Genomic DNA, 17,770 nt, shown 5'->3' with positions numbered 1-17,770 from the left:
GCCTCTTGTGAATTGGGCAGTGGTCGGTCATTCTCACTGCTAGTATATTAAAGAGGTTGTTTGGGACTTTAATATTGATGGTCTATCCTTTGGATAGATCATCAATGTCTGATCAGTGGCGGTGCGACACCTGGTGCCCCCACCGATCAGCTGCTCCCATGTCGGCAGTGACCGGAACTGCTCAGTTGTAGAGCTGCACAGCACAGCTCTGTTGACTGTATAGTGTTCACCACTGGGTACTGCACATCCACCCCCTATTCAAATGAATAAGGGGTGGATGTGCAGTACCCAGCCACGGCCACTATTCCATCAATGGAGCTGTGCTCTGCAGCTCTACAACTGAGCAGTGCCTGTCGACATTGGAAACAACTGATCGGTGTGGGTGCCGGGAGTCGCACCCCCACTGATCAGATATTAATGACCTATCCTAAGGATAGGCCATTAATTTTAAAGCTATGGACAAACCCTTTAATTCTTTAGGGATTGCCAAAGGCCAGCCTAGCACAGAGCTCAGCTATTTCCGACGCTCCCATTAAGAATGAAAGGAGTGGCAGATAGTATCACCGACCACCACTCCATTCACATGGGGCTCTTCAAAGTCCTGGCTCTTTGGATCGGTGGCGGTTCTAGTGGTCCGAACCCCTGTTATAGAGAAGTTATCCCTTTTCTCATGAATAAATGAAAACTTCCAAACTTGAGAATACCGCTTTAAGTAACATACAATAGTATCTGCTCTTAAGAGGAAGCATTCAGGTCAACCCCTTATATCTACAAAAGTCATCTACAATATTAGCTAAATGTACTCCATTAGCCATAAGGGCTAGAATTTCTCAGGAACGTGGCCAGCAGCTGCTGTCTGACTATGCGTCATGTTTGCAGCAGGTTACAACAGCCAGAGTAGCTCTACTAAGTACTAAAGCCACTTGTAATGAAAGGGGTGAATTCCGTAATTCTGAGACTGCAGTAGTCAGTAAAAGTAGGATTTTGTGCTGAATTTGGTGAAGACTCTTGTTATATTAATTGTGTTATTTGATTATACTATTGCAAACAGCAAAAAGTGTGTAAATGTTGCAAATTAATCTGTTTTGCAATGGGGATTAAATAATTTTGATTGCAGCTTTATCTATCCTTGCTGGTGGCAGGTCATTGGGGAAAAGTAAATGATAGCATTTCAATAGTATAATTCTTTGGGAAAAAGTAGAAAACAGAATCAGAATATTCTTTTTTCTTCCTCGGTGGCTTTTATAAAAAAATGACAAGTATTCTGTCTAATATATTAACTCGTAAAAAAAAAATTCTTGTGAATTATAAGAGTAAACTCATGAAAAAAAAGGGTCCTTGGTGCAGGCGGGAGAAAAAGACAAACTACGGAGAATGAACCCTTGACAGCAATGTATCCACATAAGACGGAAGTCAATTATAGGCAATTATGGCTATCTGACTAATTTTCCTGTTGAAAAGGCAAATAATAGCATTCACCTAATCAGAAACCTTTTTGCGTCTTTGCTTTTTTTTTTTTTTATCCCCTCTTTTTCTCTCTCCTCGATAATGATCAAAAATTATCCTCCCTGTATAAATACCCACAAAGTAGCTCGGATTTTACTACAGTCAGCGGGTGGCTGAGTAACATCGGGCTCGTAAGATTTCAGCCACCGCCTCTGCCAATAAGATAAAAAAAAAACTCCCCCAATCCCCCCCAAAAAAGAAAATCTCATTTTCTATCTGCTAAGAAAACGGCAACAATTTTACGGGAAAAGGTAAGAACTGCGGAATTTCATGTCATATCTTTGCCGACGTGATTGTCAGATTTACATATCATCTATTCTTTTATTATGTCTGTCTGCAATGAATGTGGAATAGAGTGGTCTCCAACCTATGGCTCTCCAGCTGTTGGGGAACTACAACTCCCAGCATGCTCCAAAACCTAGGGGTATATTATTCATTATAATAAATACATCAGTTGCTGGAGAACATTAGGGAGGAGATACTTATCCATTTACAAAGCATCCTAATACTTCTAGGTATACACAGATCTGTACAATACACTGCAGCTGCTGCAGAACCTCATTTTGAAGTGCACCGTTGATTGTTATAAAACTTCCTCTATGAGTAATGTGATCAACAGCGATGAAATGGTGCATTGTGATGTCCTGGAGTTATGTATTAGAACTGTATAATGCATGCTACAGCTGCTGCAGAACCTCTATTCAACCGTTTCATCAATTGAAGAAATTTGTAACTAAGGCTACATTCACACATCTGTGGGAAATGTCTGATTTATTTCACTGGACGGCACACAGACCCATTGAGCATGTCCTATTCTGATCCTCAAAATCGGGACAAAATAGGACACGCTCTCACGGACCTGTTTTTAAAAGTAATGGGAGCATAAAGTTAAACATTTGTTTAAGGACCCCTGTTGTGGGAACAGACTATGAGCTCTTGATTTCGAATTGCCAAAGGGGTCGTCCATCTTTGAGAACAATTTTTTTACTTAAGTGCTTAAGATTGGGGTTAAAAAAAAAAATTGGTATTGGGTTTAATGTAAAATTTTGCACCGTTTGCCCTCTATAGCATTTGTGTTGTACTGGCTATTACTGGCTGCAGAATGTCTCACTTATCTTTTAAAAAATAAGCCAGTTGATCTCTTTATAACCCCAAAGCATTGTTCCAGCAGCCAGAAATTGTTTTTTGAAGTTAGGTTTTGAAGTGCATTGGAGAGGGACGATGCACTAACAGCTTCTCAGCCTCACGCTGTTTTTCCTATCTAGTAGCACTCTGCTCTGCCCTGGATGCCTGACTGATAGGTCAGTGGCCATGTAACAGAGCAAATAACCTGTTAATCAACCAGGGCAAAGCAAAGTGCTAGTAGGTAGAAAATACCGAAAAGACTGAGAAGCTGCAAGTGCATCGCTCCAATGCACTTACAGACACAACTTCAAAACATGATTTCTCACGGCTGCAGCAGTGCTTTGGGGTCATACAGGGATTACCTAGCTTATCTTTTAAAGGACTTCACAATCATAGTATGCTTTGGGAGGAGGTAAAAGTTTCTGACCGTATTCCTTCATTGACCCATGATAGTCTGGGGTCCCATTAGATATTCTGCATGGAGGTTCATATCACGATTTTTCTAACCATCATCCTGACTTATTACACACCTAAGACCCATTTTTTTTATCTACCACTTACAACTAGTAAACAAGTAAAGCAATGGCTTTTTTATTTTCTCACATACTGTCATGCCTCAATTTCGGGACTTAATCCAGTGATCTGTTGCTGCATGGTCGGTTTCCTTTCTGCTGAGCCACAGCCAATTTGGTCTCTTTCCAACTGTTGATGGTTCTTTTGTCTTTTCTTTCCTTTCTTTGGTTTCCTTCTGTTCAGATGTCTCTCACTTCCCTATGTAGTTCTGTCCTATCTAATCTTGGGAGGGGATATTTATACTCACCTTGCCCCTGCATCTTTGTTTGCTTTATTTCAAGACAGATGGTGTGCTTGGAGATACATCGCCTCAGCTAGGGATTATTTTATCTGGTTAATCTCTGTTTATTTTCCTATGGTTTGTTTATGTGTTTTCCTCCCCAGCACCCTTTCCTTTTTTTAGGTTTGGGGTCTGGAAGCTTTACCGTGTATTCTGTTTGTTGTGTCTTTCTTCTTATTTTATTCTATCTTTGATGTGTATCTGTGTGAACACGTTCATAGGTCTGTGCCTTTTCCTCAAATTTTTGTGTATTTCACTTTATAGTTGTTATTGTTTTAGTGTTGCACATTTCTTATAGAGAGGGTGCAGTTAAGGACATTCAAGGTAATTCGATGTTGAGTTGACCATTGTGTTGACTTAGGGTGCCAACCTCCGCGGTCAGGCCAGGACAAATCAGGGTCAGATTAGGGACTTTCCTAGTTTGAACAGGGACCTGTTTGGTTCAGATGTTTGTCTCTTCTGGTTTGCACTTAACTCATGAGGGGTGTGCTTATACAGTCATAACACACACATAGCTATAGTATTCAAGACACATACAGTATTTTTTCCAACTTTTTTGATTATTTGTACTAGACTTTTTTTTGTTACTCTGTTACGAGTTTTCAATAAAAGGGTACTTTTGCTAATGGAAGATGTTTTAACTGGAATATCCCCAAATTATTGTAAATACATGATAGTTTTGAGCTATTAAATTACACCTGATGATACATAATTTCAAGGGAAATCATCCTTTTCTTTCAACCTTGGTCTTAAGGTGACCATATACATTAGAGAGAAGTAGGTTGGAGGCTGAACAAGCATTGACTGACCGATCACCTTGTGAACCATGTTTTAGTCCATATTGGCCTTTACAGTGGTTCAAACTGGACATACGTGTTTTCGTACATCAAGCAAAGGACAAGCAATTATTATGGAAACATCCTCTTGGCAAGATCTTTCCGGGAACATTCAGAAAATGTTCTTTATGGAAAGATCTTTTGCGGACTAATGACTGTTGTTCGATATTTTTAATTACAGCCAACTTTTTTCCAGGCCATGAGGGGTTGTCACTAGCTAGATGTTGTTAAATATCATCCAATTAATGATTACTTACGCCAGGGGCGGACACAGACTGTAGTGGGCCCCTGTGCAAGAAATTTTTGGGGGCCCCCCCCCCCTGCGCTTCATAAGGCAACAAAGTTATGTAAACATAACCCCCCCATGTGCAGCTCTCATCCCCCCCATGTGCAGCTCACCCCCCCGATGCATCTCTCACCCCCCCCCGTGCATCTCTCACCCCCCCCGTGCATCTCTCACCCCCCATGTGCATCTCTCACCCCCCCATGTGCATCTCTCACCCCCCCATGTGCATCTCTCACCCCCCCATGTGCATCTCTCACCCCCCCCATGTGCATCTCTCATCCCCCCCATGTGCATCTCTCATCCCCCCCATGTGCATCTCTCATCCCCCCCATGTGCATCTCTCATCCCCCCCATGTGCATCTCTCATCCCCCCCATGTGCATCTCTCATCCCCCCATGTGCATCTCTCATCCCCCCCATGTGCATCTCTCATCCCCCCCCATGTGCATCTCTCACCCCCCCCATGTGCATCTCTCACCCCCCCTCATGTGCATCTCTCACCCCCCCCACTCCTAGTTAATTAATTGTATTTAAGAAAAATAAAACTTGTTATACTTACCCCCATGCGATCCCTGCAGAATCCTGGCGCTCGTCCACGTCGCTGCCACCAGGCTCTCCTGACGTTCGGCCATGTGACGGTGCCACATACATAGCCAACAGCTTTTGTTTTGGCCAAAAGATTTTTAAAGCTGCCACTACGATAAGGTAGACTCTTCTGGCCGGGTCCTACTCTAACCTATTAAAATTTTCTTAAAATATCCAATACTCTTTTTAGATATATTTTTATTTAGTTTTCTTTAAGGGAATGTGTCATATACATTTTTTTTTTAAATGACCAATAATACCACATACAGGGAATACCGCCACACCATCACCAGACCACATATTACCACAACATAGTGACCGAATAATACCACACAGAAGGGAGAAAAACTGCCACACCATGACCAGACCACATATTACCACCACATTACTAATATTACCACCACATTACTAATATTACCATAAGTGTCATTATACACAGGAGCTCTATACATGGTATGTATAATGTAAGTGTCCAGGTAATCTAGTGATCACCAGTGACATTATACACAGGAGCTCTGTATATAGTGTCAGTGTACAGGTAATACAGTGATCACCAGTGACATTATACACAGGAGCTCTGTATATAGTGTACAGGTAATACAGGGATCACCAGTGACATTATACACAGGAGCTCTGTATATAGTGTACAGGTAATACATGGATCACCAGTGACATTATACACAGGAGCTCTGTATATATTGTCAGTGTACAGGTAATACAGTGATCACCAGTGACATTATACACAGGAGCTCTGTATATAGTGTCAGTGTACAGGTAATACAGTTATCACCAGTGACATTATACACAGGAGCTCTGTATATAGTGTACAGGTAATACAGTGATCACCAGTGACATTATACACAGGAGCCCGGTACATAGTATATAGTGTAAGTGTACATGTAATGCACTGACTCACTGGTGACGTCTCTAGGTGAAGTCCTTCAGCTACGCTTTCCTCCTTCATCCAGCACAGACCGCCATCACGTCTTCCAGCCAGGACTCGTCTCTGCATAAAATAACACAGTTATCTAGAGCACATTCCCCAACTTCTACATTACGCAGCTGAATACAGACGTGCATCCACCATCAATATATGGTTAGTTATTATGCAACCTACCATTCCAAATATAAATTGTAATCCACCACGGTGCCCCCATTAACTGTAAATAGGCACTTAATATATAATTTAATTAGAACCTCTACTCTATACTTCCTGCTCCCCGCATTCATTATTTACATGCACCCCCTGCCCCAATTCATTATATCATGTCCGTGCTCTCCCCACCCCATCGTCATTTATCATTTACTCTCCCCCACCCCACATTCATTATGTGCAGCTCATTATCCCCCTACTCCTAATTCCCCCATGTGCAGCTCATTTTCTCCCAATTCCCCCATGTGCAGCTCTCACCCCCCCATGAGCAGCTCTCACCACCCCCCCATGTGCACATCTCTCATCCCCCTCCCCCACATGTGCCCCTCTCTCATCCCCCTCCCCCACATGTGCCCCTCTCTCATCCCCCTCCCCCACATGTGCCCCTCTCTCATCCCCCTCCCCCACATGTGCCCCTCTCTCATCCCCCCCATGTGCATCTCTCACCCCCCCCACATGTGCACATCTCTCATCCCCCTCCCCCACATGTGCACATCTCTCATCCCCCTCCCCCACATGTGCACCTCTCTCATCCCCGCCATGTGCATCTCTTATCTCCCCCCCATGTGCATCTCTTATCTCCCCCCCATGTGCATCTCTTATCTCCCCCCCATGTGCATCTCTTATCTCCCCCCCATGTGCATCTCTTATCCCCCCCCACATGTGCACCTCTCTCATCCCCCCACCCCATGTGCATCTTTTATCATCCCCCCCCCACGTGCACCTCTCTCATCCCCCTCCCCCCACGTGCACCTCTCTCATCCCCCTCCCCCCACATGTGCACCTCTCTCATCCCCCCCACCCCATGTGCATCTTTTATCATCTCCCCCCACCCCATGTGCATCTTTTATCATCCCCCCCCCCCATGTGCATCTCTTATCTCACACACACACACACACCTCCCATTCCCCCCACTCCTAGTAAATTGTATTTTGAAAAAAACAAAACTTGTTATACTTACCCCCATGCGATCCCTGCAGAATCCTGGCGCTCGGCCAAATCGCTGACACCAGGTTCTCCTGACTTCCGGCCATGTGACGGCGCCGTCACATGACCGGAAATCAGGGGAATCATGAAGGCGCTGCCGCAGGAGCGCAGCGCAGCGCTGAGATGTCCCGGACCCGGCGCTTAGCATGGGGCCGGGGGCCCCATGAGGAGAGAGACTCACAAGAGGGGGCCCCCAACGGGGCTCCAAGGGGGCCGCTACCGGCTGGGCCCCACACTGGAGTCAGGGCAGACATGCCCTGATGGCGGCCCTGCTGGAGGCTGGAGGGGCCCCCTCTCCCTCGGGGCCCCCGTTCAATGAACCGGCTGCACGGGCGGTAGTTCCGCCCCTGACTTACGCTGAAAGCATCCTTTTTGTTCAACTGACAATTTCAATCAAAACAATCATTCATTTGGTGAAATTTAACAAAGGTTGATTGTAACGGGTCTGGGAGGCGGAACCTCTGAGCTACTATACAAGGGGGCGGTCCTTGTAAGGGAGCGGGTGGCGACCAGGCAGGCAGTCACAGCAGGTGACCGGGACAGTCTCTAGAAGAACGGGCAGGAGGTCACGGCAAGTGACCGGGGCAGTCTCTGGGTGAACGGGCAGATGGTCACGGCAAGTGACCGGGGCAGTCTCTGGGTGAACGGGCAGATGGTCACGGCAAGTGACCGGGGCAGTCTCTGGGTGAACGGGCAGATGGTCACGGCAAGTGACCGGGGCAGTCTCTGGGTGAACGGGCAGATGGTCACGGCAAGTGACCGGGGCAGTCTCTGGGTGAACGGGCAGATGGTCACGGCAAGTGACTGGGGCAGTCTCTGGGTAAAGGGTTGGTACGACCTGTGGCGGCTGATGGTAGACGTGAGCTCCCAGGTGAGCAGGCGAGAGTCTCTGGATAAACGGGTGGTCACAGCATGTGACGGCGGAGCTCCCAGGAAGACCAACAGACAGGCGGCAGATGAGCGCTCCCAGGTGAGCGGGCAGAAGTCTCTGGACAGGCGGGTGGTCACAGCACGTGACGGCAGAGCCTCCAGGTAGGCTAGCAGACTGGCAACAGATGAGCGCTCCCAGGTGAGCGGGCAGGAGTCACTGGACAGGCAGGTGGTCACAGCACGTGACGGCAGAGCCTCCAGGTAGGCTAGCAGGCAGGTAGCAGATGTGCGCTCCCAGGTGAGCGGGCAAGCTGGTCCATAGACAGACTGACAAGAGTTGGAAGGCAGACCGTTGGACCTCAGGCAAGCAGGCAGGTAGTTGATGTGCGCTCCCAGGTGACCGGGCAAGCTGGTCCTTAGACAGACTGACAGGAGTAGTAAGGCAGACCGTCGGACCTCAGGCTAGCAGGCAGGTAGTTGAATATCAGGCTGGCAGGAATCTGGCAGGAATCTGGCAAGTATCTGGCAAGTATCTGGCAGGTAACTGGCAACGGGACCTGAGGGCTGAAGCAGAGTAGTGAACAGTGCAACAACATTGCTCGGGCACCTCCATTTTGGAGGAGGTGCCTTATATATGGTAAAGTCCTCCGGCCATTGGCCGGGGACTCCTTAGGACGGCGCGCGCGGCCCCTTTAAGAGGGAGGAAGCGCGCGCGCCCTAAGCACAGTGGCCGGGAAGGAGCGCGCGCTGCCAGCAGAGCGGGAGGAGGACGCCAGGCTCGGAGCAGAGAGGTGAGGGGAACAGCGTCCCTGCCTAGCAGAGGGCAGGGACGCCGACGCTACATTGATATTTTTAGCTGACTGGTGACAGACCGCCATTTCTGGAAAGAAGTTAGATGTTTTTTAAAATTTTAGACATTTAGTCACTATACAATCAAAGAATGTTTCCCAGAGTGATGGCTCAACCTTTGCTTCGAGTCATTGAGTATTTATGATGAGTTTGAACAACCGTCATGGCCAGTGTGGCCAAAAATGTATACAACTGCATGCATGAAGCCAACATTTTGCAGGCAATCGATAATTCATTCAACGGTTGTTCAACTATCAACCTACTTCATTTTGATTTGAATGGCCACCTTAAAGTTTTACTGGACGAACTCTAGTTTTTGGGTGATCACTCAACCTTTGCTCAGAGCCATTGAGCATTCATAACCAGTTTGAACAACTGTCATGGCCAATGTGCCCAAAAATATATATGACTGCATCGATGAAACCAACATTCAGCAGGTGATCATTCATTCATCGGTTGTTCATTGATCAACTTACTTCTTTTTAGCTTGAATGGCTACTTTAAGGTTCTACTGGACAATCTATTTTTTTTTTTGAGTGATCGCTCAACTTTTGCGGTGTCATTGAGCAATTTTTAACTGGTTTCAAAAACTGTGGACTAAAATTTATATGACTGCATCCACAAAACAAAAACGATTAATTGTTCATTCAATGGGTGTTCAATGAGCCACCTAACCTACTTCTATGTAGTACATGTGGTCACCCAAAGGTCCTACTGAATAGTCTCTAGTTTAGGGTTTTGTTCGCATCCATAATTATCTTTCTTGGGGCTGGCAATGCTCTCTGTTTAATCCATATTTTTTCCTACCTATCAAAAGGATTTACAATTTGAGCCTTGACTTACAGTCATGATATAATGTATTCACATGCTGCAAATTGGATGCCAAAATTTTGGCGACTCACAATTACTTCCACTCGTCTAAATGGCACTGTTTCTACATCACGTGCATGGATTTCGGCATTCATGCTTAGACATCAAATGTTGGTCATCATTATCAGAATATTTGGACATGGTCTCTTTATGTTCACTTATACTTGTGTTAGTAAATCAGATTTTCTATCTCTTGTAATTTTCTATTTTCTAGATGCGCACTTCTCAGGCTCTCCTGTGTGTTTCTTTCCTTCTCTGCGGCTTGGCAACTCAATGCTTCGGCTACAGTATAATGGTAAGAAAGCAGAAATCACCATTTCTATTAGACCCATATTAGACCCATCAAAGGCAAAGGGGACCCTATAAAGACTCATGCTGAGGTTCCCTCACTGATGCTGATTTATGTGCAAAAAATTCTACCCAGGAACTGGGGCCAAAAGTCCTATCCCAATGGTGGACTGAACTGTCTGCCTGGGCTGCTTCCTTGTGGTCCAATAAAAAGCACCATGGTCCATTTTTGCTAAGACTAATTCATCAATTATGACAAAAAAGCACAATTTTCTAGTTATCTACTTAATCTTTGGGACCATGCCAATTTTTCAACCTTTCTTTCAACTTTTAAACATTTTTTTTGCAAAATATTGGCCCACGCACTAATTTGCATCAGTTTTTGTTAATGCTAAAGACAGATGCAAATAAATCAATAAATGTGGGTTTATAACTCGAGAATGATCAAGAATAATTATTGGACTGGGTCTCACTGTTCACTAGAATGAGGGTCCCTATTCTCCATTCCACCCCCCACTGCAGTTGGAATCGAATACAGCAGCATGGTCGAGCATACGCATCTCAATCACTGACAGAGATAGCTAAGAAAAAAGCGGTCACATTTCATCCCCATGAGAAATCAGTGGTAGCGCACGTGTGTGACCACCTCTCCAATTCCTGATTATGTGAACGGTGGCCACAAATGCACAATAGTGCTTTCATAGACTCATGGAAGTGTGCACTGCCACTCCATTCATACAGAAGCTACAAAACCTCAATTTTCCTAAACCCCCACCAGTCTTACATTTATCACCCTTTCTGTTAGTAGCAATTTTTTATTTTTTCACCTCCTTGAGCCCACTTGTCTAGTTGTGGACAACTCCTTTAAGTATGTCAATTCATTTTTCCACTGGTGGTAAAATTAAGATACCACAGACCAGTGATTACTCGTATCGGTCAATCCTGTATGCTGCATTTTTTGGCAGAATTAGGACCACCTCTAGTGTTGGTACAAAGGTAGGATAGATAAGGTACCACAATACACCCTGGTAGTACTAATTTGGGGGTGAAATAGAGGGATTGGATGGAGTAAAATTTAATCTACTGAAACTTTGTATGACCGATTGTAGGTGAAGGTCCAATGGTCTCTTTAGACTTCAGATTGTTAGAGAATACCCTGAGAAATCTCTAGATAAAGTATCTTATGTCAATGGCCATTTCTCATAAGGTCAAGAAGACACTTCGTCTCTCTTGACAATTTTGGAGCTTCTTTTCCTACAAGTCTGCTTTGGTCAGCCTGGAAATGTATGGATAAGTTGAAAACTGGATTTTTACCATTCCACTTATCAGTGGAGCGGTTCTCTAAACAGTTTGACTCTGTCCAATCAGTGCTTCAATTTTTAGTCTGTAAAGAGACACACCCAATGAAAATGGTATAGCCCAGTTGTCAATTTCTTTAAACTTTTCCATGGAGAATAATAGAAATGTCACAATAAAGAGTTTTAAGAAAAGATGCTCCAAGATTATATCATGAGAATTTACTGAAACAGGCAAGTCAGAAAAGCTGAGAAGTTCCTTTAAATGTTTTAATTAATTTTTTAATTACCATATAACTTGTTTTTCCTATGTTTAATATATTTTTTTCTTCTTTTCCTTCTTTTGTCTTTTTATTTATTTTCTTAATGTGATTTACTAGCCAAAAGATAAGAGAGGATGGACTCTGAACAGTGCTGGTTATCTGCTTGGGCCCCGTAAGTATTATTCTGGCACATGTTATTATCTTTTTAGCTTTATGCTAAAATAATACAGAAGTTATGTTCTGAAAAAAAAGGAGCAAACTAAACACTCGAGATTCAGTAACTAAAAAAGCTGATAAATTAAAAGGGTTGTAAACTACTGGTCTTCCCTCCTTAATTTACTCAATGTTGTGAAGACCAAGGGTCTTCTGTGGGCGTAATACTACTCAGACAACACAGGGTGAGGGTAAAACAGTGTGGCAATACTTTATTGAACTACCAAATGGACAATAAACGCATAGAACAGTCCCAGCAAACACACAAGATAGTGCAAAATTACACAGTCTCACCCTTCCGCTGACCCACCTGGTCTAGAACAGCTGCAACTTTGGGACTTCCTGAGCCAACTACCTCAACCAGTGGCCCTCCACTTTTGGTGGGTCCCCACAGAGAGGAGGTAGCTTCAAGCTTAGGAAGCTGACAGTCCATCGAAGTACAGGGCCAGGTGACTTCATTGTCCCAACCTGGTCTACCCAAATGTATCCATGGGTTCTCTGATGGTCAATGGAGCAGATCTGTATTCTTCCAGTCAGGGCCATGTACCCTTAGGCCAGAATCATGTAGTATCCAAATCTGTGCCTCTTTGTATGGAGCCATGCTACCAGGCTGATGTCCTGAAGAGTCTGACTGATCTTTGATTTTCCTTGTAAAGTGTGCCTGCTACAGAGGCCTTGTTCCTTAACTAATTCACATTTGTCCTTTTAAGTACACATATACAGGGCTAAAATTAGAGATGATATTATTTGACAGGGCTCAGGTCTCATTGTTTGAGCATTTAATCAATTTACATAGTTGGTATAGCAGGGGGCTCTTTAAATCAACATCTAGCTGGCTTTAGTACAATATGCAATTAGCATAGTAACAAACATCATTGTTTCATGACCAAGAGAAGTCAACATTCAGGTTTATGCACATATTCATATGTCCCTCTTGACCAGCCACAGAAATACACATACATTCACAAATCAACACAAACACAATAGTGTATTTCTCTTGACTTAACAAATCAAAACGTCTGGCTGATTAAGATAAGAAGCTGTTTCGTCATAAAGGTTTACTCACCTTCCACAGCAGCGTCATTCTATCAATGTCAGCGCCGCATTTCCTGGCGGTTGACATAACGTTGTTGTGTCATATACCCTTGCAGCCAATCGGCTGCAGCAGTCATGTGACACAACATTGGTGACAACTCATAATTTGTTCAAGCAGTGGTTGTCAAGTAGTAGACAATTCCTTTTAAAGGGGATGAAGGATGTTATCAATATCATAGATGGCAAGAAGAACAAATAAATACATTTTGAAACAAATCAAGCAAGACATGTCACTCTAAGCGAGGATCACCAAGCTACGACTTGCCTACTTTGGACACATCATACGAAGAGAACAATCACTGGAGAAGGACATCATGGTCGGAAGAATAGAAGGAACAAGGTGAAGAGGAAGACCAGCAACTCGATGGCTTGATACTATCAAGATAACAGCGGAGAAGACCCTGGTGGACCTATCTAGGCTTGCACAAGATCGATCTTCCTACAGATCATTCATCCTTCAAGTTGCCATGGCTCAAGATCGAACCGAAGGCTCTGTTAAATAATAGTATTTCAATAAATAGCAGATTATCCTGGACACTCAGAATTAGTGAGGCCACCATTTCAAGCATGATGAAATCAGGTAAAGGGTTTTCTCCATCATTGGCGGAGACGGCGTAGAATCTCACTAGATTGTGCCATCACTAACTGACTGGTGCGAGTTTGATTACATCTTCACTACAGCTCCTCCTCTGTTGCTTCTTTGTGGTATTTCCCTGCACAGTAATACTCCCACCCAATGTGCAGGGTGCTTCAGCTCACCCCCAATCGAAAAGTGATGGTGATGGCAGACAGAATGGAGTTTATACTTTATAGAAAGTGTTATTCATTACATAAAAATGGGCTGGAGGATGATTGTTTATTGGTGGCACAGGGTACATCTCAGACTTCATTGGCCAATATTGTATTTTTTCAATGATGCAGCCAGTGGTTATCATAATCCGAAAAAAAAATCCAACATGCCTGATCGGTGTTCATAGTGATTCCACACATTCCTTGAACAGTCTTTGGTCAAAATGATTGTTATGATTGAAATCAAACATTTCACTGAACTTTTACTAATATGTATGGAGTCCTTTACAGCTCCATGCAGATTGGCTGCTGTGCAGGGAATCAGGTCTCCCTTGGTCTCACCATTGATCAGGATTGGGTGTCCCAGAAGTTGGAACCCACTGATCATATTGTTAGTGCATATTTTTACTTTCAGACACTCAGCCAGTCAGCCAACGACTTTGCTGTATCACAAAAACTTGAGAATAGTTTTAATAATATGGACATTATGGGCTATTTATATTTAAAAACATGACTATGCAAACTAGATATCTATCCAGAGTATCTAATTTAAGGGGACAGAATGACAGACCTCAGGGGATTCAAGTGGTAGATGGATTGACCTTTAGAGAGGACTTGTCACCGGGTCAATTGTGGCCAGTTCTTGCTTTTGTTTTATTCGCTGGGAGGAAGCAGAGTAATGGGTTTGCATCAACTCTTGATAATCAGATCACTTCTTTTTTTTATTATTTAAACAGCTATGAAGTAATAAATGCAGTCAGGTGACAAAGCAGAATATCATGTACCTATTATAATGTGAGCACTGAGCAGTAATTATTGATTGTCTTTTGCGTGGCCAGATGCCCATCGAACACTGAATGACAAAGGTGGAATGACCGGAAAAAGGGAAGTAGTTGATGATCTGTTCAAGTCGGGAAGAGATATATTCGGTAAGAGCCATGTGGAGTGGATAAGCAGTGATAGTGATATAAACAGGGTGTGTTATTGTTAGTAATGGAGGAGAAACCATCAGACCCTGAATTCATGGCCAGAAACACTGACTTTTTCGATATCGTTCTGTATTAGGGATTGGTCACATGTATGTCTAGTGAGGTGCCAATTGCAGCCAAAAACCGCAGTAACTCAACAGTAGGCTATTTAATCTATCTATTGATGGGTGAATTGATTCATGGGACTCCGGTCCATCGGTCTGGTCAGTATCTGGCCGCTGAATGAGAGTCTCACAAATCTCTGATCTTACCTTCCATCACGCCACAATGATGACATTGCATCAGCTTGGTTAATTGAAAGCCACACCAGGGATCCCAGAAGGTAAGAGATTTGTGAGTCTCCTGTCCAATGGCCAGAAACTACTGACCTGGCTGATGAACCGGAGCCACGTGAATCAATCTGAGCATCTCTTCTATTTATCTATTTCATACTTGTCGATTTGAAATCTATCATCTCATATCTTGAGAAAGGTTCACACTATGGACCCAAACGTCATCACATGGGCTAATAAAGTGCACTAATTTTTTCGCTGTATCTTACTGGTGTTTTAATTATTTGGCAGACCCCAAAAAATTGTTCCTAAGAACCAGCATAGGATATTGATTTTTTATTTACAAATTGCCATAAGGCAAATAAGCCCTAACTAAAGGTTCTGTTAATTATTTAGCAGGCTTGGCAATTGCTTGAGAAGCTTTGCAACAATTAATTTGTGTACATCGTACTTTCTTATCTTAAATCGATCATCTAAAATCTATCTATATGTCTGTCTTTCTTATTCATTCCTGGCTATCTATCTATTTAATTCAAAAACATCAGCACTGCTGGAAGATGAATCTACACCCCAGTCTAAAGTCTTTTGCAGCCTCTAACGAGTTTTGCTCCAGGATTACCCTGTATTAAGCTCCATCCATCTTCCCATCAATTCTTTCCAGCTTCTCTGTACCTGCTGAAGAAAAGCCTCCCCAAAGCATGATGCTGTCACCACCATGTTTAACGGTGGGAATGGTGTGTTCAGGGTGATATGCAGTGTTAGTTTTCTGCCATACATAGTGTTTTGCATTTTGTCTCAAATAATAATAATCTTTTTGTTTATATAGTGCCAAAATATTCCACAGCGCTTTATAATTCAGCCAATTTACAGACATTTATTGGCAATGTCCCCATTGGGGCTCACAATCTACATTCACTGTCTTTGGAGTGTGGGAGGAAACCGGATAACCTGGAGGAAACCCACACAAACACAGAGAGAACATACAAACTTCTTACAGATGTTTTCCTTGGTGGTATTTGAGCCCAGGTCCCCAGCGCTGGAAGGCTGTAGTGCTAACAACTGAGCCACCGTGCTGCCCGATGTTATACTTTGGTCTTATCTGACTGAAACACCTTCTTACACATGCTATGTAGGGGACACAAATAGTACGTGGAAGAAGATGCTCTGGTCAAATGAGACCAAAGTATAACTTTTGCAGTTAAATGCAAAATACTGTGTTTGGTGTAAAACTAACACTGCACATCACCCTGAAAACATCTTCCTCACTGTCAAACACGGTGGTGACAGCATCATGTTGTGGGGGTGCTTTTCTTCAGCAGGGATAGGAATGCTGGTCAGAATTAATGGGAAGATGGATTGAGCTAAATGCAGGCCAATACTGGAGGAAAACCTGTTAGAGGCTGCAAAAGACTTGAGACTGGGGTGTAGGTTTACCTTCCAGCAGGACGACCCTACACTTATTGCCAGAGCTGCAATGTGGCTGAATTACAACATCTTTTGCAAAGATGAGTGGCCAAAATTCTCTTTTTCTCTTAATAAAGACCTTCATTTAAAAACTGCATTGTGTTATCTCTTTGTCTTTTACATTTTTGTGATCTGAAACATTTAAGTGTGATAAACATGCAAAAGAATAAGAAATCAGGAAAGGGGGCAAACACTTTTTCACACCACTGTAAGTTTGTGGGTATAAAGTAAAAAAATGTGGAAAAGTTTACAGAGTATGAATACTTTTTAAAGGCACTATCTATATTTTTATGACTATACTATCTATATTTTTATGACTATGCATCTTCTAGTTACTTTATGTTGTGTATGTCACTATATATGGTATGTGCGCAGCCTTTGTGTGATATAGTGTACGTGGTATATTTTTATGCAGGGATACAGCAGCATCCACTGGATGATAGCACCATTCAGACTGTCCTTGAGTTTCTTGCATTTCTACGTCTCAAAGGTAATAAGAAAAATGTCAGCACAGAATTCCTGCGTGCATCAGGTTTATATATTGTGGTTGTTTTTCATCATTCCTGGTCTATTATTCAGTAATATGTTTTTTCTATATGTTTTCTTTTGTTTGCAGAAATCGGAGCCCTGGACCATTTGTCTTTGCTCGTCTCAGAAGAGTCTACACAGACCTAATGACAGACCACCTCCCCAGACTCGAAACCTTCTTACAGATATCATTGTTACAATATTTCGATTTTAGTCCAAATTTAAGATCAGAAAAAAATGAAAATAAAGAGAAATTTAAATTGATTTTAGATTTCGTAATTAGAACATTGACTCCAAAACTTGCATGTCTACAAGAGGTAAACGCCAGTCTAATAATGTGATTGTGGTAACACACAGAAAACATAGCAAATTGAAATAGTAAGACAAATATAAGGTTTTAACTAAAAATGACAGTTTTCACTAAGCAATGAAACATTTTCATATGTAATCAATGAGGATCTCCAGATCTTCCCTTGAGTAATGCTTGTAGGAAAAGAGACCCTGAATCCAATGATGTATCAATTAGTTTACTGGGTGCAGCAGCTGTGATACAATCAGAGTTCTTAGATGCAGGATGAAAAAGAGCTGAGAAAGCTAACCTCGCCCACACCATAGCTGAACCTGTCCACACCACAGCTGACCTCGCCCACACCAA

The 17,770-nt window shown here is 43.2% G+C and overlaps 1 protein-coding gene across 1 annotated transcript; it reads left to right on the top strand.

Moving 5' to 3' along the window:
• Nucleotides 1–1,567: 1,567 nt before the first annotated feature.
• LOC141173165 (galanin peptides-like) lies at nt 1,568–17,400 on the top strand. Its single transcript, XM_073657798.1, has 6 exons — nt 1,568–1,757; nt 10,134–10,214; nt 11,883–11,937; nt 14,702–14,791; nt 17,003–17,077; nt 17,204–17,400. Exons 2-6 carry the CDS (start codon nt 10,134–10,136, stop codon nt 17,260–17,262), a joined length of 360 nt encoding a protein of 119 aa, XP_073513899.1. The 5' UTR covers nt 1,568–1,757; the 3' UTR covers nt 17,263–17,400.
• The last annotated feature ends 370 nt before the right edge of the window (nt 17,401–17,770 follow it).

Source organism: Phyllobates terribilis, unplaced genomic scaffold (genome assembly GCF_046119375.1).
Source record: "Phyllobates terribilis strain yellow unplaced genomic scaffold, ASM4611937v1 Scaffold_12__6_contigs__length_324123572, whole genome shotgun sequence".
Taxonomy (NCBI): domain Eukaryota; kingdom Metazoa; phylum Chordata; class Amphibia; order Anura; family Dendrobatidae; genus Phyllobates; species Phyllobates terribilis.
This window is presented reverse-complemented; position numbering and strand designations above follow the sequence as displayed.

Coding starts and splice junctions, on each gene's coding strand:
- LOC141173165 (XM_073657798.1), top strand. CDS start 10,134: ATGCGCACTTCTCAGGCTCTCCTGTGTGTTTCTTTCCTTCTCTGCGGC. Junction 11,938..14,701: donor TGGTTATCTGCTTGGGCCCC/GTAAGTATTATT, acceptor TTGCGTGGCCAG/ATGCCCATCGAACACTGAAT. Junction 17,078..17,203: donor TGCATTTCTACGTCTCAAAG/GTAATAAGAAAA, acceptor TTTTGTTTGCAG/AAATCGGAGCCCTGGACCAT.